Source organism: Bos grunniens, chromosome 14 (assembly GCF_055505025.1).
Source record: "Bos grunniens cultivar Pamir isolate PY7600 chromosome 14, Bosgru_T2T1.0, whole genome shotgun sequence".
NCBI classification, from domain to species: domain Eukaryota; kingdom Metazoa; phylum Chordata; class Mammalia; order Artiodactyla; family Bovidae; genus Bos; species Bos grunniens.
Window position 1 is genome coordinate 25,883,016 of NC_141178.1, and position 24,662 is coordinate 25,907,677.

The window sequence follows — 24,662 nt, forward strand, 5'->3', positions numbered from 1 at the left end:
TGAGGTCTCTGTTGTCACATAGCAAAGGTTCCTAAATAAAATCTGCTTTTACCACTTTACTGTCCAGTTCTAGTTTTCTTTGACAACCACAAAGAAAAGATAAAGATGCCAAGAACAGGCAGCTATGGTAACTTTTAAGGGCTTCTCTGGTGGGCTCAGTCCATAAATAATCTATCCGCAGTGCAGGAGATCAGGTTCAATCCCTGGCTTGGGAAGATCCCCTGGAGAAGGAAATGACAACTCATCCCAGTATCTTGCCTGGAAAATCCCATGGACAGAGGAGCCTGGCGGGCTACAGTCTATGGGATTGCAAGAGTCAGACATAACTTAGCAACTAAACCATGGTAACTTTTGAAGGTGAGGGTGCAGATAAAGAAAAGATACCCTTCTCCAAGGGTAGAAGCACATTCTCGTAACTTCCACCATCCACCCGGGTGCTAGAGAAGAACTAGAGAGGAAATTAAGAGAGTGCTTAAGAGGAAATACAGTGAGTGCTACCACAGAGCCTAGCCTGAGGTTCAAATATGGGAGTGAGGAGATGGCTATGGAAAGTCTTCAGAAAGTATCCAGAATCACCCAAAGCAACCAACTTTGAAGAAGAATAAGAACATTTTCTGGCATGTAAGGTCCCCAAAATATATATTGCGTGTACCTTTTCTCAGTAAGTTATTGGAGGACATGCTCTACAAAAATGGGAAAAAGTGAAAGTGTTAGTCACTCAGTCGTGTCTGACTCATTGTGACCCCATGAACTGTAGCCTGCCAGGCTCCTCTGTCCATGGAATTTTCCAGGCAAGAATACTGGAGTGGGTTGCCATTTCCTCCCTCAGGGGATCTTCCTGACCCAGAGATAGAACCCCAGTCTCCTGCATTGCAGGCAGATTCTTTACCGTTTGAGCCACCAGGGAAACCACAAAAACAGGGGAGTAAGTTAAAAAAGGAGAAAGAAAGGAAAAGATGGAATCCAGGAAACAGCACATTAAACACTAACGCGAGGCAGAAGGAATCGCCAGAACAATTACCTGTGAAGCAGCATATATAGCAATCAGTTTAGACTGTACCATATCAGAGACTCCGAAGTTTCTTCAAAGGATACAATTAAGAAAATAGTTAATATATTCTAACATCCTAGGAAGAGATTCAGGCAAGCTGAAGAGAAGAGTTGAATTAGGGATGCATATATAAAGGAAAAACCATCTCCAGAAAAAAACAAGTTCTGCAGGAAACAAGATGTAATAAATATATATATATATATACATATACATATTATGTGAGTCAGCTGTGTTTGCATGGTTATAATAATATAGACACCGGTTACTCATCCTTCTAAAATTATACTATAACCATATGGGAGGATAGGGAGGAGAAGCAAGCTTGTTCATAGTGAGGAAGGGCAGTAAGGAAAGCGGGTAAGTCCTTATCTCCCGTAGTGGAATTATGCCCCAGACAGTGCCCCAAACTAAAGTGTATAGCAAGAGCAATAGGAGCATGTGGTGGACAGTTAGGACCATAAACACCCAGAGATTCTAAAGGCACTGAAATTAGTCAAGAGAGAGTTAGGAGGAGGGAACTGGGACAAGGACAGTAGTTTTTCATGACAACCTTGGTAGAACTATCTGACTCTAAACCATATGTGTGTTTAACTTTGGTAAAACATAAAAGACATGGTATTTCCTTGTGATATTAGTAATGAGTAATTTATCTCTACTTAGGAATTTTTTAAATGTATGCAATTAAATTAGAAGAAATTACAAGCTAAAGATTTAATTACATAGCACTTACAAAGTCAAAGAGAAATAAATATATAGCTGAATGGTAATATTTTGTGGGTTGTCAGCAGTTAATACCACAATATTCAAATTCCCAGATTTGTTCTAACTGCTAGCAAGTAACAAAAAGACTTCAGCATCTCAAGTCTCGTTGTACAGTGTCTTCCTTCATTCAGCAATTGAACAATTTATTGGATGTAGAGAAAAGTATTATTTGCCATAATGTTTTTATTTAATTATGGATAAATTATACCCTTAATTCACATTTATATTTCCCTACTAAAAGAGAAATCTTGGCAGAAAGCAAATCTCAAGATGGACACAAAGTTCATCTCATTCTGTGATGAACCATTTTAGAGGGGGTGTCTCCTATTTTACTCAGAGGGAATGAATCCAAGTTATTGTGTGTGTTCTTATATAAAATATTGGGTTTACAAGGAAAGAATGCCTGTACTAATGACACATGGCATTTGTAATAAATCCCTCTCACACTGTGGTATATTAACCAGTATTTCCCAAAACTCCCTTAGGTCAACACAAGAGACCTCAAACAGCCAACCAGATTAACTAGGACCACATCAAGTAAAACCAGGCCACACAGGAGTACTTTCCTACATAAGAGACAAAACAATACATGTATGATTTCAATAGTTTCTCAAGCTGTTCCAGTGTTGGCTAAAACTTACATCTTTCCAGACTTAGCAAAAATACAGACATTATCCAGGCCTAAGGAGTTTCATATTCAGTAAGAATTAAGCGTCTTTGTTCCTCTTTGCCAAGATGTCTCAAAGTCTTAAATAGAAATGGAAAGGGGGTAAAGATGTGATAGAAAATCCAGATAAAGCATTAAAAGTAAATGCATGTATCACCAAATGTGAAGTTTCTTTTCTGTAAAACATGAAGAATCTCAAAGTGCCAGTACTCTGAATTTCATGCTTTATGATCTTTTAGTGAATTTGGTTTTCAAATTAACAATTCATTCTTTAAGAAAACAAACTTTATGCCAGCCCAAGAAGTGCACATATGCTATTGCGTATACGTTTGAAATAGTTTTGAAAACTGACATATGGTGGTAGAGTTAAGTGTAGCCAATACAGTATAAATTATAAATACAAGAGAGGTGTATATAAAAGCAAACTTGATGGAAGATTTATTATTTTATTCCCAGTCTATGGACCTCATAGTCTCTAATATTTTCAAGCCTAACAAAATGAATTCAATTCAAAATGTTACTGTGAACTACCCAACACTGACTCTTGTTATTAAAAATATATATATAACCCATACAAACCTTTCCATTTTATATCTTTATTACATTTTCTACAAAGCTGACCCAAGCTCCACGGTAGCCTCTCCCTTTTGGTGGGCTTCCCTCAGCCTTTTGGTCTGAGCCACATAATAATCATATATTTACATGCTACTTTTAACATTCATTTGGAAGTTTTTTTGTTTTCTCGGGGGTTTTTTGTTTTTTACTTTTCATTCAAAGCAAGCTGGGTGACAAAGACCATAATCTCCTTTCTTTTTTGTTTTTCTGTCTTAGGAAGGGTGAAAGTCTCTGTTGATTGAGTGCATGTTAAAAATATGACAGTCATATTTTTCTTGCTAATATAGTAATCCCCCACTGGTACAGGATGTTTTTCTCAAAATGTTCTTTAAAAGAATAGACTTGGTGCTTCTTTGTTTAATACTGACATTAGGAAAACGAACAGGTCACTCACCACCTGTCAGACATTATTAATTAGCTACCTACCCTTGTTTCAGGATCCCAGTTTTCTTTAGGAAGGCAATATACTTGGTAAAAAAAAATTACTTCCCAGACCTTCTGGTAGTTAGGAGGCATTTGTTACATGGCACATTATGCATGGGTGCATGCTAAGTCACTTCAGTCATGTCCAACTCTTTGCAACCCTATGGACTGTAGCCTGCCAAGCTTCTCTGTCCATGGGATTCTCCAGGCAAGAATACTGGAGTGGGTTTCCATGCCCTCTTCCAGGGGATCTTCCCCACCTAGGAATCGAACCCACATCTCTTTTGTCTCATGCATTGGCAAGCAGGTTCTTTATCACTAGCGCCACATCTAGGCAGGGACAAAGGTATATGCCATTCGAGTCTCTCTTATTTTTAACAGGAAAACAACAGCTTTTCCCAGAAGCCCTATTCAGGAGATTTCTGCTTATATCTCAGAGACCAAAACCTTTATCCATCCTAGACGCCCATCCCCTCACCACAGTCAGTTACCAATTCCTAATTTTCACTTACCACGTATGCATGCTAAGTCACTTCTGTCAGGTCTGACTCTTTGTAACCCTTTGGACTGTAGCCTGCCAAGCTCCTCTGTCCATGGGATTCTCCAGGCAAGAATACTGGAGTGGGTTGCCATGCCTTCTTCCAGGGGAGTCTTCCCAACTCAGGGATTGAATGTGCGTCTTTTATGTCTCCTGCATTGGCAAGCAGGTTCTTTACCACTAGCACCACCTGGGAAGCCCAATCTTTACTTTCCAGTACGTCCTGCACTCCAATCCCTCTTTAACATATCTATTACCATATTTCTAACTGCACCACTTGGGCCATTCCAACAGCCTACAAACTTTCAAGCTTCCACCTCTCACCCCCCTCCATCTAATCCCTTCTCCATGAAACTTTCAGAGGGACTTTTAAAAATTAAATTAAAATCCTGTCACTCCACCTGTTAAAAAACCCACTATGGTCTCTACTACCCAAAGAACAAGTCCAGTTGCATCTCTGAGCTATGCCTCAGCCCTCCACAAAGCTCCAGTCCCAAACTCTTGAGTTTCTGTTTCCACTGTTCACCATCCACCCCCAGAATACCTTTACCCCGCCATCTGCCCTTATTTTTCTAGTTACTTTATATTTGTTATTCAAGTCTTATATCAGGTTCTATTTTTTTCATTAATTCAACAAAATTGACAATAAACTCCCCCCATAAGATGTGGAGTAGAAGGACATGTGGTCATCGTCTCCTGCGAGAACAACAAAATTGCAAGGAACTGCTGAACAACCATCGACAGGAGAATGTTGGAACCACCAAAAGAAGATATCCCATGATCAAGGGCAAAGGAGAAGCCACAACAAGATGGTAGGAGGGGTGCAATCATACCAGAGACGCTTGGAGGGCACAAACAAAACCTTGTGTATACCAAGACCAAAAGAAAGGAGCAGTGACCCCCACAAGAGACTGGAACAGACCTGCCTGTGAGCGTCTGAGAGTCTCCTGCAGAGGCATGAGTGAGCGGTGGTCTGGCGCGGGGACAGAGGCTATGGCAACAGCAGTCCTGGGAGGCACAGTGTGTGACATGAGTCCTCTTGAAGGAGGTCACCATTAGCCCCACTATAGAGCTGCTGGGCAGGCAAGTCACAAACTGAAAAACAATTATACCAAAGAAGTTCTCACACTGCTGTGAAAATTCTAGGCCCCATAACAGACTTCCCAAAGGGACCAAGAATCTCCAGGGAACCTGACTCGGAAGGTCAGCAGATTTGACTACAGAACGTCCACAGGACTGGGGAAACAGAGACTCTTGGAGGACACAAACAAAATCATGTGCACACCAGAACCCAGGAGAAAGGAGCCGTGAGCCCACAAGAGACTGAGCCAGGCTTGCCTGTGTGTGCTTGGGAGTCTCTGACGGAGGCATGGGTTGACAGCAGCCTGTCACGGGGTCAGGGACACTGACTACAACAGTCTGGGAGGCCCAGCATGCTGGCATAAGTCCTTTTTCTGAAGAAGATGACCATTACCCCCACCATGGTTTGGCCTCAGGCCAAACTGCAGGGAGGAAACACAGCCCCACCCATCAGCAGAAAATTGGATTAAAGACTTACTGAGCATGCCCTTGCCCACCAGAACAAGACCCAGTTTTCCCCAGAGCCAGTCCCTTCCATCAGGAATCTTGCACAAGCCTCATTATCCTCTTCCATCAGAGGGCAGACAGAATGAAACCACAGTCACAGAAAACTAACCAAGCTGTGAACACATGGACCACAATCTTGCCTAACTCAATGAAACTATGAGCCACGGCGTGTGGGGCCACCCAGGACAGATGAGTCATGGTGGAGAGTTCTGACAAAACGTGGTCCATTGGAGAAGGGAATGGCAAACCACATCAGCATTCTTGCCTTGAGAACATCATGAACAGTATGAAAAGGCAAAAAGATATAACAGTGACAGATGAACCCTTAGGTTGGTAGGTGTCTAATATACTACTGGAAAACAGTGGAGAAATAGTTCCAGAAGGAATGAAGAGGCTGAGCCAAAGTGGAAACAATGCCTAGTTGTGGATGTGTCTGGTGGTGAAAGTAAAGTCCAATGCTGTAAAGAACATTATTGCATAGGAACCTGGAATGTTAGGTCCATGAATCAAGATATTGGAAGTGATCAGACAGGAGATAGCAGGAGTGAACATTGAGAGCTTGAGGAATCAGTGAACTAAAATGGACAGGAATGGTCAAATTTAATACCGATGACCATTATATCTACCACTGCGGGCAAAAATCCCTTGGAAGAAATGGAGTAGTCCTCACAGTCAATGAAAGAGTCCAAAATGAAGTACTTGGGTGCGATCTCAAAAATAACAAAGATCCCGGTTCGTTTTCAAGGTAAACCATTCAGTATCACAGTAATCCAAGTCTATGCGCCAACCACTAACGCTGAAGAAGCTGAAGTTGAACGGTTCTATGAAGACCTACAAGACCTTCTAGAACTAACACTCAAAAAATAATTCCTTTTCATTATAGGGGACTAGAATGCAAAAGTAGGAAGTCGAGAGATACCTGGTATGCATGTGCATGCTCAATTGCTTCAGTCATGTCCAACTCTTTGTAACACTATGGACTGCAGCCTGCCAGGGTCCTCTGTCCATGAGGATTCTCCAGGCAAGAATACTGGAGTGGGTTGCCATGAACTCCTCCAGGGGATCTTCCCAACCCAGGGATCGAACCCAAGTCTCTTATGTCTCCTAAATTAGCAGGCAGGTTCTTTACCACTAATGCCACCTGGGAAGCCTGAAGAGATACCTGGAGTAACAGGCAAGTTTGGCCTTGGAGTACAAAATGAAGCAGGACAAAGGCTAATAGAGTTCTGCCAAGAGAGTGCGCTGGTCATAGCAAAAACCCTCTACCAATAACACAAGAGATGACTCTACACTTGAACTTCACCAGATGATCAATATTGAAATCAGATTGATTATATTCTTTGTAGCTGAAGATGGAGAAGCTCTACATTGTCAGCAAAAACAAGAGTGGGAGCTGACTGTGGCTCAGATCATGAACTCCTTATTGCAAAATTCAGATTTAAATTGAAGAATGTAGGAAAAACCACTAGGCCATTGAGGTATGACCTAAATTAAATCCCTTATAATTATACAGTGGAAGTGACAAATAATTCAAGGGTTTAGATCTGATAGAGTGCCTGAAGAATTATGGACAGAGGTTGGTAACATTGTACAGGAGGCAGTGATCAAAACCATCCCCCAGAAGAGTAAATGCAAAAAGGGAAAATGGTTGTCTGAGGATGCCTTAAAAACAGCTAAGAAAAGAAGAGAAGTGAAAGGCAAAGGAGAAAAGAAATGATATATCCATCTGAATGCAGATTCCTGAGAATATCAAGGAGGGATAAGAAAGCCTTTTTAAGTGAACAATGCAAAGAAAGAGAGGAAAACAATAGAATGGGAAAGACTAGAGATTTCTTCAAGAAAATCAGAAATGCCAAGGGAACATTTCATGCAAAGATCAGCACAATATAGGACAGAAACGGTAGGGACCTAACAGAAGCAGAAGATATTAAGAAGAGGTGGCAAGAATACACAGAAGAACTAGATGTTAATGACCCAGACAACCTCAATGATGTGATCACTCACCTAGAGCCAGACATGCTGGAGTGATAAGTCAAGTGGATCTTAGGAAGCATCACTACAAACAAAGCTAGTGGAGGTGATGGAATTCCAGCTGAGCTATTTCAAGTCCTAAGAGATGATGTTGTTAAAGTGCTGTACTCTGTATGTCAGCAAATTTGGAAAACAAAGCAGTAGCCACAGGACTGGAAAAGGTCAGTTTTCATGCCATTCCCAAAGAAGGGCAATGCCAAAGAGAGTTCCAACGACTGCACAATTGCATTCATTTCACATGCTAGCAAAGTAAAACCCAAAAAAAAACCCTTCAAGCTAGGCTTCAAAAGTACATGAACCAAAAACCTCCAGATGTACAAACTGGATTTAGAAAAGGCAGCAGAACCAGAGATCAAATTGCTGACATCTGTTGGATAATAGAAAAAGTTAGAGAATTCCAGAAAAACATCTACTTCTGCTTCATTGACTACACTAAAGTCTTTGACTGTATAGATCACAACAAACTATGGAAAATTCTTAAAGGGATGAGAATGTCAGACCACCTTACCTGCCTCCTGAGAAAACCTGCATGCAGGTCAAGAAGCAACAGTTAGAACCGGACATGGAACAATCGACTGGTTCAAAATTGGAAGAGTACAACAAGGCTGTATATTGTCACCCTGCTTATTTAACTTATATGCAGGGTTCACTATGTGAAATGCCAGGCTGGATGAAGCACAAGCTGGAATCAAGATGCGAGAAGAAATATCAACAACCTCAGATATGCAGTTGACACCACTGCTATGGCAGAAAGTGAAGAGGAACTAAAGAGCTTCTTGATGAAGGTGAAAGAGGAGAGACAAAAATCTGGTTTAAAACTCAACATTCAAAAAACTAAGATCATGGCATATATGGTCCCGTCACTTCATGGGAAATAGATGGGAAAAAATGGAAACAATGACAGACTATTTTCTTGGGCTCCAAAATCACTGCAGATGGTGACTGCAGCCATGAAATTAAAAGACACTTGTTCCTTGAAAGAAAAGCAATGACAAAGGCAGATAGCATATTAGAAAGCAGAGACATTACTTTGCCGACAAAGGTCTATATAGTCAAAGTTATGGTTTTTCTAGTTGTCATGTACAGACGTGAAAGCTGGACAATAAAAAAGGCTGAGTGCTGAAGAATTGATGCTTTTGAACTGTGGTATTGGAGAAGACTCTTGAGAGTCCCTTGGACTGCAAGGAGATCCAACCAGTCCATTCTGAAGGAGATCAGTCCTGGGTGTTCTTTGGAAGGAATGATGCTAACGCTGAAACTCCAGTACTTTGGCCACCTCATGCAAAGAGTTGACTCATTGGAAAAGACTCTGATGCTGGGAGGGATTGGGGGCAGGAGGAGAAGGGGACAACAGAGGATGAGATGGCTGGATGGCATCACTGACTCAATGGACATGAGTTTGGGTGAACTCCGGGAGTTGGTGACAGGGAGCCTGGCATGCTGCAATTCATGGGGTCACAAAGAGTCGGACACAACTGAGCAACTGAACTGAACTGAAATAATAAAGAGAAAAATCTCTAAGGTTTGGTCTCAATCATTTTGAACAATCTTACAACAGTGTTTGATAGATCACAGATTTGAAAAACACATCAGCTGTATCTCTTTTCCAAACAAAATATTAACCCACTTCCTAAGACAGTCTGCTGCTGCTGCTGCTAAGTCACCTCAGTTGTGTCCGACTCTGTGTGACCCCTTAGATGGCAGCCCACCAGGCTCCCCTGTCCCTGGGATTCTCCAGGCAAGAACACTGGAGTGGGTTGCCATTTCCTTCTCCAATGCGTGAAAGTGAAAAGTCAAAGTGAAGTCACTCAGTCATGTCCGACTCTTAGTGACCCCATGGACTGCAGCCCACCAGGCTCCTCCGTCCATGGGATTTTCCAGGCAAGAGCACTGGAGTGGGTTGCCATTTTCTTCTCCAGGGGATCTTCCCAACCCAGGGATCGAACCCAGGTCACACGCATTGCAGGCAGACGCTTTAACCTTTGAGCCACCAGGGAAGCCCCATCAGTTCCCTAGGCATGCTGAACAGAGTCCATAAATGAAAGCAAAATAAATTTATTATGGCAGTTCTTGAATTTTTAAGACGTGTTCCTTTTTATTTTAAAAATCAGTTTAAATTGGATATTAAACCAAAGCCTTTCCTCCATTCCACACAAACAGGCAGGAAAAGTCTAATTCCCCAGCATCTTGGGGTACACAGGGACTGGTTTCATGAACTCCCCATTGAGCTACAGAGGAAAAAGACCTGTCTTTCACTTAAAGGATAGGGTTTCATCCCTCTCATCAGCTGGCCTTAGTTGTCTCATTGCCGATAGGCTCCTGATGGAAGAGTGATGAGACCACCTTCATCAACAGCAACCTTGTCAGGGAGGGCCTCATGCCCAGAGCAATGTCCCTAGGTGTTCCTTTACAAATTTCACTGGGCCTTCCGGCTGACACTGTCCACACTGTGTCCCCTCAATACAAGCTTTACCTGGCCCCCTCCCAACCACGCTGCAAAGGTCCCATCAAGACCATAATCCTAGTCCCATCCACTCTGTAACCAAACATGCAGGCTGCGTCTTTAGTGTTCCCATCTCCCAGTCTCCCTTCTCTTCTTCAGACAGAAAGACAGCAATAGTGAAATGTCCAAACAGCTTCCAGCAAAGGAGGGAAAAGTCATTCTCCCCTTTCTGACAGTAGCAACAAAATTTAGGAACGATTTTCTAAAAGCCCCCACCCTTATCTTTGGGGAGTCACTGCCCCTTCATCCTCGAGCTCCCAAACTTTAAGAGTTTATATGTTGTTGTCTGCGTTAGTGACTCATCCATGTCCAGCTCTTTAAGGCCCCATAGACTGTAGCCCACCAGGCTTATCTGTCCATGGAATTCTCCAGGCAAGGATACTGGAGTGGGTTGCCATCCCCTTCTCCACGGGATCTTCATCCTCAAGCTTGCCAACTTTAAGAGTTTATATTGTGAGGGTACAAATGTATAGAAAATATAAGAAATTGACATAAAATAATAGTTGCATGTACAGAAGGGTAACAACACTGGAGACAAGCTTTTTACTTTGTTTTCTTTCTTCATTTTCTTTTTTCTTTAATAATAAAGATGTATCTGTATACAAGTGTAACTAAATGAGGATGAAAGGAGAGAAAGAGGAAGAGAGGAAATTAAGGAGATAGATTGATTGCTTCCTTATAATGAAATGACTCAATGATCAAATTTTTGAGTTAAACTCTTTTTGTGTTCACATTGCTATTTATTAATTTACTCTTCAGAAATAGTGAGAACAATTCTTCTTTGTGGTTACTGCAAACAAATAAAATTACATCATCTTAATCAAATACGACAAATTCAGAATTAAGGAAAACTTCATAGGATTTGAACATCCCTGAGGAGTACGCCACATTACCTCTAGAGCCCATTCAAACACAAAGCTTAGGAAGCACCAGCTTCTGGTTAAAGTCAATCAACTCAGAAACAACAGCGTCTTTGTCAAGGAAACCCGAGTTCAAGTGCGTGAGGATCACATAAAACGCAACACATGGCATCTGAGCTAAAATGCTATGCTTTGATTTTAGATTAGACGTTAAGAAATCAGCAGAATGTGAACCCTTAAGAGAAAGGATGCACAAATAAAATTAAGACTGGCTTCCTCTTAGAGGGTGACAGTTGAACAGGAAAATGGTAACAGTAAAAAGTGCTACAGAGCAGCCCTAAAAACGTCTTTACTTGTAAATCCACAATGTAGAGAGTTCTACTTAAGACACTGTATTATGGTCACAGATAAGAGATATTAGATAACCAAGTGTTTAGAAAGTACACTCTTTGGGAGACTACTGATAATAAAAGAACAACTATTAATTCGGAAAAGCACATGGCCCTGCTTGTGGTCTTTAAGGCCTGTATCCTGTACAAGGAGGAGGAAGTAGTGGATGGAAGGAGTTATGCAGAGCTGTGTCTCAATTACAGCTATAAAACCAGCTCCCCAAATTCTTTTAGAACCTCTCGTTAGAAGGTACTCAGATTACCTAAGATAATAAAAAGCCAGGAAGCATAAGGGCTCTTTTGACCACACATTAAACATGAATTAAATTACTGAAATTTCATGGTGAGTAGTCCCAATATGGTGTGTTTCTGTGTTTAAAAGTAGGAGAATTTAACAATTTTATATACTGAAGATGCTTTCAAAGGGGAAAAAAAAAAAAAACAAATACGTAACTCCAAAATTCTCTTCATCACAGAAAACTTAGGCAATACTTGGACTAAATTGCTTCAATGAAATAAAAATTATATCAATCTGAAAATATATTTGCACAAGGTTATTCTCTGTAGCCTTGTTTTTCCCTGCAAAATACTGGAAACAACCTAATTGTCTACACACAGAAGAGTAAGTGGATAAATGAGGACACAGCCACAGGACAGGATAGAGCACATCCATAAAAAGAGGGAGGAAGAACTCTAAACTTAAATGGAATGATTTTCAGAATGTACTGTTAAGTAAAAAAAAAAAAAAAAAAGGAAGAAAGAAAGAAAGAAATCAAAGTGCAACAGGGTAACTAATGCATGTTACCTTTTATTTCAGGGGAAAGGAACTAAATAAGAAAATTTTTAAATGTCCACTCACTTGTGCAACATATACATAAGATAAACTAGAAGCTAGTGGAACAGGTCACTGAATTAGACAGGTGAATTGGAATTAAAAAGATAGGGGAATGTAAGTAGGTTAGAAGGGGTAGGGTATGAGAAAGGCAGACACCTCTTTTATACTGTTCTGAATTTAATAATCATGTTAATATTTGACATACTCAAAAAATAAATGCCAAAAGTAAGGAGGGGGAAGAGGGACTCCTCCCACCAAAAAAAGCCCAATCTAACTGAATTTCAGATGAACAGAACCACACTGAAATGAGAGATCTAACCTAAGTAACTTTTGAACATAATATTTTGACTCCATATCGTTAAGCAAAAGACAAAGAAAACTGTAAACACTCACTCACTCTGAGCAGGTTGTGTTTAACAGCCATAGGGGTTAGCATCTCTAAAAGCCTTCTATGCAGACTCTCAAATTGAACAGATGAGTAAATATATTGCAGATGAGAGGTTTTTCATTGCTAGAAATGAGTTCGAAATATGGGAAAAGATCACACTAAAATGAACCCTGTAATGTTGGGTTGGAACTAGAGGCTACTGCATCACGAAGTCATTTTTAATATGTTCATAGAGATAGACTATATATGTATAAACAGGTATACACACAGGCATACATACAGACACAAAAATACATGCACGTGTTTTATAGCTTTGTTTACTGAGAAATTCTAGGGTTAATGCCACTCCCAATAGCAATGAACATACCAAGTGTCCAGATTCTGTTTTCCAAATTCTATTCTCAATTAAACTTGCCGGGTAGCTCAGCTGGTAAAGAATCCGCCTGCAATGCAGGAGACTCCGGTTCAATTCCTGGGCTGGGAAGTTCCCCTGGAGAAGGGATAGGCTACCTACTCCAGTATTATTGGGATTCCCTAGTGACTCAGATGGTAAAGAATCTGCCTGCAATGCAGGAGACCTGGGATCGATCCCTTGGTTGGGAAGATCCCCTGGAGGAGGGCATGGCAACCCACTCTAGTATTCTTGCCTGGAGAATCTCCATGGAGAGAGGAGCCTGGTAGGCTACACTGCATGGAGTCACAAAGAGTTAGACGCAACTGAGTGACTAAGCACACAGCACATTCCCAACTAAAAGAAGCTGTAGCCTCCTGGAGAAATGATTGATTCAAAGGTGAGGTCAGGCAAAAAAAAAAGTACAAAATCAGCCTGAGACACCTTGTGCCAGAAAGCAGAGAAGTCTTCAAGGAATGTTGGAAACATGTCAGAAATAGATTAAAAGAGCTCCCAGTGGCCCAATCTACGACAATTTGAGCAACAGAATTGTAATTAATAGATTATAATCCATAGAAGAAAACAACAAACCATGAATCTACACTGCTAAGAATGAATGAATGAATGAGGGAGAAGAGAAGCTCTTCTTTGTAGAATTCTAACTAAAATAAAATATGTAAGGAATTAGGAGATTTCCCCTACTTGGAAATCACCATAGTAATAATCATTTTAGATCAGATCAGTCGCTCAGTCATGTCCAACTCTTTGCGACCCCATGAATCGCAGCACGCCAGGCCTCTCTGTCCATCACCAACTCCCGGAGTTCACTGAGACTCACATCCATCGAGTCAGTGATGCCATCCAGTCATCTCATCCTCTGTCGTCCCCTTCTCCTCCTGCCCCCAATCCCTCCCAGCATCAGAGTCTTTTCCAATGAGTCAACTTTTCGCATGAGGTGGCCAAAGTACTGGAGTTTCAGCGTTAGCATCATTCCTTCCAAAGAAATCCCAGGGCTGATCTCCTTCAGAATGGACTGGTTGGATCTCCTTGCAGTCCAAGGGACTCTCAAGAGTCTTCTCCAACACCACAGTTCAAAAGCATCAATTCTTTGGCGCTCAGCCTTCTTCACAGTCCAACTCTCACATCCATACATGACCACAGGAAAAACCATAGCCTTGACTAGATAAACCTTTGTTGGCAAAGTAATGTCTCTGCTTTTGAATATGCTATCTAGGTTGGTCATAACTTTCCTTCCAAGGAGTAAGCGTCTTTTAATTTCATGGCTGCAGTCACCATCTGCCGTGATTTTGGAGCCCAGAAAAATAAAGTCTGACACTGTTTCCACTGTTTCCCCATCTATTTCCCATGAAGTGATGGGGCCGGATGCCATGATCTTCGTTTTTTAGGCACTAAAGATATCAAGTACATAACTGATGAGTAAAAGATTTTATAGCATCAAAGCATTTCCAACAAAACACTTATTTCAGAGAGAGATATTGTAACTTTACAGACAAGACACCTTAGTGATCAAAACTAGTATCACCAAAAATGGGACAAATCAGTACTGAGTACTTCTTGATATGATGCACTGAAAAAAAAAAAAAAAACATCATTTCTGTCATAGCCCTGGCAAAAACACAGAACTTCAATGCTTCAATGTATTCATGAGACCACATCAGACTATCAATATTAGGAATTTTATATAGAATAACCAACCAATACTCTTCAAAAATGTCAAGGTCATGTTGTGAAAAGGCTGAAGAGTTGGTCCAGATTAAAAAGCAAATAAACATAAAGTAATGTGTGATCCCAGATTGGATCTGAAACAGACTTCTCTTCTTTTACTACATAACACAATAGTGGGACAATTGGGAAAGTTTGAATAAGCCCTATAAACTAGGTAACAGTGTATTTTAGTGCTATTTTATTTTAATAAGTGCACTGTTGTTATAAATTGGGTTTTCATTTTTAAGAATGAAATGATGTCTTTTTTCCCCTTTCTGTTTTTTTATTTTTTATGCAATTTTTTTATTTTATTTTTTAATTTTACAATAGTGTATTGGTTTTGCCATATATCAACATGAATCCACCACAGGTATACACATGTTCCCCATCCTGAACCCTCCTCCCTCGTACCATCCCTCTGGGTTGTCCCAGTGCACCAGCCCCAAGCATCCAGTATCATCCATCGAACCTGGACTGGTGACTCATTTCATATATGATATTATACATGTTTCAATGCCATTCTCCCAAATCATCCCACCCTCTCCCTCTCCCAGAGTCCAAAAGACTGTTCTATACATCAGTGCCTCTTTTGCTGTCTCGTATACAGGGTTATTGCTACCATCTTTCTAAATTACATATATATGCGTTAGTATACTGTATTGGTGTTTTTCTTTCTGGCTTACTTCACTCTGTATAATAGGCTCCAGTTTCATCCACCTCATTAGAACTGATTCAAATGTATTCTTTTTAATGGCTGAGTAATACTCCATTGTGTATATGTACCACAGCTTTCTTATCCATTCATCTGCTGATGGACATCTAGGTTGCTTCCATGTCCTGGCTAGTATAAACAGTGCTGCGATGAACATTGGGGTACATGTGTCTCTTTCCCTTCTGGTTTCCTCAGTGTGTATGCCTAGCAGTGGGATTGCTGGGTCATAAGGCAGTTCTATTTCCAGTTTTTTAAGGAATCTCCACACTGTTCTCCATAGTGGCTGTACTTAGTTTGCATTCCCACCAACAGTGTAAGAGTGTTCCCTTTTCTCTACACCCTCTCCAGCATTTATTGCTTGTAGACTTTTGGATCGCAGCCATTCTGACTGGCGTGAAATGATACCTCATAGTGGTTTTGATTTGCATTTCTCTGATAATGAGTGATATTGAGCATCTTTTCATGTGTTTGTTAGCCATCTGTATGTCTTCTTTGGAGAAATGTCTATTTAGTTCTTTGGTCCATTTTTTGATTGGGTCATTTATTTTTCTGGAGTTGAGCTATAGGAGTTGCTTGTATATTTTTGAGATTAGTTGTTTGTCAGTTGCTTCATTTGCTATTATTTTCTCCCATTCTGAAGGCTGTCTTTTCACCTTGCTTATAGTTTCCTTTGTTGTGCAGAAGCTTTTAAGGTTAATTAGGTCCCATTTGTTTATTTTTGCTTTTATTTCCAATATTCTGGGAGGTGGGTCATAGAGGATCCTGCTGTGATGTATGTCAGAGAGTTTTGCCTATGTTCTCCTCTAGGAGTTTTATAGTTTCTGGTCTTATGTTTATATCTTTAATCCATTTTGAGTTTGTTTTTGTGAATGGTGTTAGAAAGTATTCTAGTTTCATTCTTTTACAAGTGGTTGACCAGTTTTCCCAGCACCACTTGTTAAAGAGATTGTCTTTAATCCATTGTATATTCTTGCCTCCTTTGTCAAAGATAAGGTGTCCATAGGTCCGTGGATTTATCTCTGGGCTTTCTATTTTGTTCCATTGATCTATATTTCTGTCTTTGTGCCAGTACCATACTGTCTTGATGACTGTGGCTTTGTAGTAGAGCCTGAAGTCAGGCAGGTTGATTCCTCCAGTTCCATTCTTCTTTCTCAAGATTGCTTTGGCTATTCGAGGTTTTTTGGATGTCTTTTAAGGAGCTTTATGTCTCTAGTTTACTCAGTTTCAGAAAAAATATATAATATGACATAGCAATTATAAAGTGTGGTAAGATCATACTTAAGGAAGCTGGGTAAAGGTATATAAGATTTCTTTGTACAATTTTTAATCTTTTCTATAACTGAAATTATTTCAAAATAAGTTAAACAATATAAAGATTCAAATTTAGGCAGAAATAGCAATTACCAATTCATTTCAAAATAATTAACATAATAATTACCTATTAAAAAACTATAGCAATTAATACAAAGAAGTTTTATGAAACTACTTCCAGTTTTCCAAGGAAGCAGGTTTCTATTTCACGTCTATATTTCCTGGAGTTCTTGAGTAATTCATAAATACCATCTCTGATATTTCTTAGATAATAAAGCTTATTACTTAAAAAGACTAGAATACTCTAACATTGCAGTTTCGTCTTAGATTTTTCAGTGGCAGGAGTTATGTACCTGATTAACAAATAGTTATTGAATGAGAGACACTTTCTAGATGCTTAAGCAGATAACATCTACATCTGGTTCATCCAGTTCTGTGCCAACAACAAACAACCATACACGTGTTACCCTGCTGTCTTTGCCAAATGAATCATCAGTCTGGTCAATCTGGTAGGACTACCACATGCCAGCAGAACATTCAATACAGTCATGATAATAAAGCTATTCTTGAATAATAATTTCAAGGAACTTACTAGAAATTGATCCTTCAATGCATTTTTATCCAGGAAAATACAACAGTAGAGAGTTTGCATTTAAAAACAACAAAAACAAACAATCCATGAGTTCAATTCATTATATTTAACAATTCACTCCAAATCACAATTCATTCGATTTTTAATTGTGATATAACTGACATAAAACATTGTGCAAGTTTAAGGTGTCCAATGCATTGATTTTATACATTTGTATATTGCAATATAATTACCACCACTGTGTTAGCTACCACCACCATGACATCACATAAACCTCTATACATTAGAACGGACAGATCAGGATAGATGTAGTTTTGGGAAGTGAATTCTAAGTAGCTCTGAACAGGGACAATACAAATGGATCATACAGCTCTTAGAATTTCATCCTTCTCAAAAACAGAATCCTTCTTGATGTTTCAGTTTACTCTCTAAAATATTCTCATCTAGTTTATATTCAATAGTTTGCACTCCTTTCTACATATTTGCCATACTCTAAAATTCAATGTAACCCCTATATCCTTTGAAAACTCTTCAGAGGTTCCTAACATCTACTGATAGCCTTTGGCCTCTCACCTTTCATTTTCAGCCTAGCGAGTCCCTTATGGAAGTAACTGTACAACTGCCAAACACGTAGCCATTCCATATATTGTGCATGTGTGCGTGGTAAGTCGCTTAAGTCGTGTCTGACTCTTTGCAACCCTATGGACTATAGCCCACCTGACTCCCCTGTCCATGGGATTCTCTAGGCAAGAATACTGCTGCCATTTCCTATATATCGTACCATCCAACAAACTTAAGTTCCAAGTGCCTAGCCAGACACTCAAGAGAACAGCCATCCCATTTGTATAGAACTGAGGGGTTTCCTGGGATTCTAGACTTCAAGGTGTCTCAGATAAATCAAGGTGTTAGGTGATGCTAGCTCTGTGACCTAGGAACTGCCCTCCAGATATCCCACATGCCCCCCGCTTCTTATATTCCCTTTCTCTGGCTCATCCTTCCCTGTCATTTCCACATATCAAAGTGAAAATTATTCACATACTTGTCTAAATGCCACCTTCTTGGTCAAACGTTTCCTTCTCTCCTATCCTGGAGGTAATTTCTCTTCACTATAAATTTCAAAGTATCTCAACTGTTTAGACCCTTGTGGAGCTTGTACTCTGTTGGGGGAGGAAGAGTTGAGTCGCTTACTCCCTACATCTGATGTTCCCTTTTTCACAGGGTAGGGGGCAGAATATCTTTATATATAATACTGTGCACGTTCTCCACCTTTTCACTAATTCTTTACCAAGAAATGAAGAGGAAGTCCTCTGGATGGGGAATTTGGGACAAGAAACCACGCACCCCTGTCCATCTTTCCTCTTTGGAATTGTCTTGCGTTGCCAAAGTGTTCCAGCAGCAGGCCTCTTTGTGGAGTCCTGTGGTTGCATACGCTGCCTGCATCTAGCCAGATGGACTCATTCAAATCCAAGGTATGGGATTGGGAAGTTCATGTTTGCTGAACAAAGCCATGCTCTCCAGTAAGCTTTACCATTAACAAAATGATACTTAATTTGTCAACTGAAAACCCCAGTCTCTCTTGTTATCATTCACAACTTAGGCAGGTAAAAGGAATGTTATTCATCAACTTCCACCTCCTCGAATTTGTAGGTTCCTGTAACTGGGCCTGTATCGTCTCCATAGCATACTGGACAGTGCCTTGCATGTAGTAGACACTCCTAACCAAATGGGTAGATAATAACCTCTCATTATTGAAGTTCTTCACTACTGACAGAGTGAAGTCAGTTTATGCTAAGTGAAATAGAGAAAGACAAATACTGTATATCATTATACGTGGAATCCAAAAAGTACAACGGACTAGTGAAAACAACAACAGAAAAGCAGACTCACGTATATGGAGAACAAAGTAGTAGTTACTAGTTCCAAGAGGGAAGTAGGGAAGGGTCAGTTTAGGGAAAGAGGATTAAAAGTTTCAAACTATTAGATATACAATGAGCTATAAGGATACATTGTAAAAACATGAGGAATATGGTCAATATTTAAAATAACTATAATGGAATATGACCTTTGAAAAATTATGAACCACTATATTGTGTACTAGTAAATTTTATAATATTTTACAGCAACTATCCTTCAATTAAAAAAATCAACAGGATTGGTTCTTCTTAGCAAGGTGGTCTTGGGTAAATCTCGTCATCAGAGTCCCATTTTCTCCCCAATTAAGGAGTTGTTATAGAAACTTATGAGCCATAAAGCCTAAAATATTTACTCTTTGGCTGTGTACAGATAAAGTTAGCCAATCCTCTTCTAAGAAATGATGTGAGGATTACAGACCAGATGTTATTTACTGGTAGTGCCTAGCATATTTTTGGCTGTTACCAATTTAAATGCCATGGTAATATTTAAAGTAATATTTTTAAAAGAAAATTTCTATGGACATACAATATTAACAGCTCAAACATGCTATACTTAGAGAGTCCACACCTAAAAGAGGGGAAAACAGACCATAAGAATCATCATTTTTAATTTGCTACAAATTATGGGGCTCAGGAAGCATTACTGACCACAAAACTCTTATACTGCAAAGCATCTAAAACATTTATCACTGTGTTCCCAAGAACGATGATGACTCAAGAGAAATAAAAGATACACTAAACATTTTTTCCACTAAAAGGGAATCTTGGAATAGAATTTGAGCAACAAGAATATTTACATATTTAGTATTCTTTAGTGGATGAGAAGCAAAGAGTACTGATGAGAGTTATTCCAGCTTAGAATAAGTTGTGAAAGCTATTAAGTCTGACCAAGACACTGCAATAATTCTTCATCCAATTAACTTTGACTTCTTTAACTTTGTGTGAAGTGCCATGGATAGATAGTCCTGGCCGTTGCAGAATTCAAAGTCCAGTGAGGAACACAAACGTGCATTTAACAAAGTTATCTAAACTCTCCAAGCTGGAGTTCAGTGCTAAGCTAAGAAAGCACGTTCTCAACTCTGTATTGGTTTTGTTTGGCATCAGGGATGAAAGGGAAGAGTTTTGCAAGGAAGGGTCCTAGGACAGGTAAAAAGACAAGACAGCTAAGCTTGTGATGCTGGCCAGCCCCTTGGACTGGATTTTAGTTCCTGAAGTAGGAGAGAGAAATCCTAGCCAGATGGGCTGGCAGAGAAGACTGTGGAGAGACAGTATTCATTTACACGATCAAAGTGCAACTTAGGGTTTGGAAGAGTGCCAGTCTCTCTGGCTATGCATGGAAACCAGCATGGCTCCAGAACTCCATAGGTTGGCAACTTGAGATGTTTCAGAAGCAAGTCTTTGGTCCTGCCTGGTACCTGTACTGTCCTAAGCAGGGACCGTAGTGAGGCTCCTTCAAATGACTTCATAAACCACAGACATTGACTAATCCTCTCTAAGGGAAGAAAGCCCTAATATAGGATGCTATATGGTGATGACCAATGATGCCCAGAAATAACTGGACAAATTGATAGGGAGTGAAACCCACAATCCTTTAGTCACTCCCCTGCTGGCTTAAATGTACCTGCTCATTTAGGATACAAATGAAAATAAAATTAGCACATTGCACTAAGTGCTATGATAGACGTCTGCACAAGCTCCTGGGGAATCCAGAGGAGGGGCTGAAAATTCAACCAGTGGAGGTGAGTCAAAAAGAACTCTGAGGAAGATCAGTTGTGTTCTTAAAAATGTAATAAGGAGAGCCATTGCTTACTGTGAAATGGTTCTCTTTCCACACTTCTGTCAGCTATTCAGTTTCCTTTCTTCCAAAGAGAACAGTGTGGCAACGGGATATATTTCACCAAATGTATCTTCCATTGAAATCCTTGCATGAGGTCCCTAAAGAATTGGCAAGCATTTCGCCACTGATGATTATACACCTATGTTAGTACTTTTGAGGCTCAAGATGACTCTTAACGCTCTCAGAGAGACTTAGTGTTTCCCATTTATTGAGTTCTTTCAGACACGACCTATTCCATTGTTAAATTATTCTTGTGTCTCACAGGATATGCATCTAAGTTATATTTTCAAACTGGAACAAGTATAACTTGAACTAGCCTCTTAATAAATCATGGTATTATAGGATTAAACCTACCACCAGATTCATCTTTCTTCAAATGATGGCTGTAGAGAGGGTACTTAAAAGATCTGAAAGACCTTGCATCACTAATGGATCACCATTACATGGTGCAGAAAACGTGACTCAGGAAGTTCTAAGTGTCAACAGATGGGGTCCATTATAAGCTTTCCTTTCTTGTGGTGTAACTGAAGGGCCTTATTATGCTACCAAGTTGAAAAAATAAATTGTCACGTTAATTACTGATTATTAAAAACACCATGCATTTCGAAAAATAGAGAGTAGACAGTCAATCCTAATCTTTAATGTTTGCAAGCACCTTTTCAGAATAAATGGAATACAAGTATTAAGTGTCACCTGGATGAGAAGAAGAAATAACTAAAATTGGAGAATAAAAGACCATAATTTTATACAGAAAAATTCAAGATCAACCATGAATGAAAATGTGAAAATATTTACTGATGCTAGGAATGCTAAAGACTGAACCTTTGGTTAGACTTTTGTTTCTGCATTTTTTCTCTTGCTCTGTAAATGGAAAAGGGAAAAAAAGTGACCTTGACCTTAAACCAAGAGATCCATTAAGCTGCCAAGGTTGTTGGCAATCTTTTGTAGACAGCAACTAGTGTCTCCAATTTTGGGCACTAAGAAAAGAGAGGTGATAGAATGAAAAAATGATTGGTGCCCCACACCTCACTCATAACCCAGTTGGCCCAGCCACCACGATGGTGGCTTAGACTGGCAGAGACCAGTGAGCGGGAGGGGACAGAGGGAAAGTTGTCACCCAGCACCAGCACCCAGCTTGTACAGGAGGCTGCCCCAGCCCAGGAACTATGACTAGGCCACAGGCATAGAGTACAAATAGAAGTGCGGACCCCCATCCTGGCTCTTCAACAACTTTAGTAGAATATCTTGCACACTACTGTTCTAACTCTAAAGTTAAGATGTTTTCTAAAGGAAAACAAAAACGAGAGAGAAAGGTAGACAGGATATTATAGAACAAAACTGGTTTTACCATATCTAGGCCTAATTATAATCATAAATATTTAACAATTACATAATTCACACGTAGTCTATCCCTCTCCCTACTCATTCATCTTAATTCCTGATCAAGTATGAACTTCTTGGGGGCAGACACTCTTAAATTTGTGTCACTGACACCTTAATAAAGTCTGTATTACACGAGGGTTGATCAGATAATCAGTTGATCTATCATGTGTCCTGGTCACACTTCCTAGATATATACAGAACATTTCTTCTTGGCTGACTCTGGTTTCAAAGTGAGGGCATCAACATTAGAGAAAAAAAAAAAAAAATCAAGCTCCTGCATCAAGTTTCATGTTTCTTCTCAAAATACATAGTAAATATACTACAACACAAATTCTTGGTCACCTGTTCTTCCATTCCTCAGAACCAGTAGTTACCAAGGCAAAAGTGAAAGTGTTGCTTTCTCAGTTGTATGCCACTCTTTGCAACCCCACAGACTGTAGCCCGCCAGGCTCCTCTATCCATGGGATTCGCCAGGCAAGAATACTGGAGTGGGTAGCCATTCCCTTTTCCAGAGGATCTTCCCAATCCAGGGTTCAAACCTGGGTCTCCCACATAGCAGGCAGATTCTTTACCATCGGAACCACCAAGGAAGCCCACCAAGGTGTAAGGATACTTCTAAATCCTTCTAGCATCTGTTCTCATGGCCCAATGCTAGGACTCTCATCCAGCTGCTAATTAACTTGTGCTGCACTTACAGCAAGAACTTTCAGGTAACCTCCCTGATTCAGCTTCCTCCCCTCCAAACCACCAGTTTTCCCCATGCCCCACTTCCATCCCTCCTGGAAGACAGTCATGCCTGGAAGGCAGGTGCCATGTCTTACCAACTCAGTGCCCCTTTCACATGTTTGCAATAAAAACTTTCCAGTGCCTCATGGACCAAGGTACCACATGAACATCAATGTATATTTAAAATTAAACTTCTTTGAACTCATTATTTTATGTAGAGTCTTATGAATCTTTGTAATTGCAAGGGAAGAGATCATTTACTTATTAGGAAGCAGCTCTTGCTATAGATTATCTATATTCACCTGTATTACTACTCACCTGTGTACTGTGCTTCTCAGACTCTTGTTAAGTCACAAAAATAAATGAACAAGATGAAGAAAAGGAGGCTGGATGTGCTTGGTGCTGGTGTGGAAAGAAAGGCATGGGAGCAGAGAAATGCAGCACCAAGTTGAACATTCCTTATGCAATTCCATCATAATTGGAGAGCTAAAAATGACAACCCACTGGCAACACCGTTCGCTGAGTCACAGTATTTTGTGTGTGCATTTTTCTAAGAGCAATCAAAATGGTAATTGCAGAACTAACTTTAGAATATGAAATCACTGTTTCTGCACCAACATGGAATGCAATGTGAAAAGTAATCTCTCATTAAACCAGAAACTGTGGTTTACAGTGTTTAAAAAGTGCCTTGGGTCGCTCATTCTCAGGGGATAGATCATAGTGCTCCTTAAGGACAGAAAATTTAAAGAAAGTATTAGTTCCTGCCACAAAATACTTAAGAAATCCCATGAGGTTCTGGATTTTCCCCCCACTTGTTCTAATTACATCAGGAGTAAAACGTTCTTCATGCATGTCCTTAGTACTACTCCTAAAAGTGTCCTGTTCCCAAACTAGGTTCCCAACTCAAATAAGCAAACTGTAAAAAGCCATTTTTGAAATAATCTGAGAAATCTGATTGAAGTAATAAATGATGCTGAAGAATTGTTAATTTTGCTAACTCTGGAAATGGCACTGTGATTATAAAATAACCTCATTTTATTAAATGATGAGGTATGTTAAGGTAACATACATGTGGTCAAATTTTATTTAAAATACTTTATCAGATAAAAAAGAAAAAGAATATATATATATTAATTAATGTTGAGTCTGAGCAATGACTATAGGGGGTATTGCCTATTTATGGTTTGATAGGAAAAATTCATAAATAGGGAACACCCCCTATAGTCATTGCTCAGACTCAACATTAATATATATATTCTTTTTCTTTTTTATCTGATAAAGTATTTTAAATAAAATTTGATCACATGTATGTTACCTTAACATACCTCATCATTTAATAGAATGAGGTTATTTTATAATCACAGTGCCATTTCTGGTGTGATAGGAAAAATTCATCGGAGAAGGCAATGGCACCCCACTCCAG

General features: G+C 39.7%; 1 protein-coding gene across 19 annotated transcripts in view; it reads right to left on the reverse strand.

The window, feature by feature from the left end:
• The window catches only part of RSPO2 (R-spondin 2), a 176,616-nt gene that overhangs the window by 113,399 nt on the left and 38,555 nt on the right, over positions 1-24,662 (reverse strand). For 9 of the 19 annotated variants that reach the window (XM_086336305.1, XM_086336306.1, XM_086336297.1 and 6 more), the window contains exon 3: positions 4,979-5,151. The exons of 9 other annotated variants lie outside the window; for them this stretch is intronic. In XM_086336305.1, coding sequence (XP_086192431.1) covers positions 4,979-5,112 — 134 coding nt within the window. In that variant the 5' untranslated portion in view covers positions 5,113-5,151. Of the gene's footprint in view, positions 1-4,978; positions 5,152-24,662 lie in introns of those variants that run through there. One more of the 19 variants, XM_086336301.1, reaches the window with a different exon arrangement.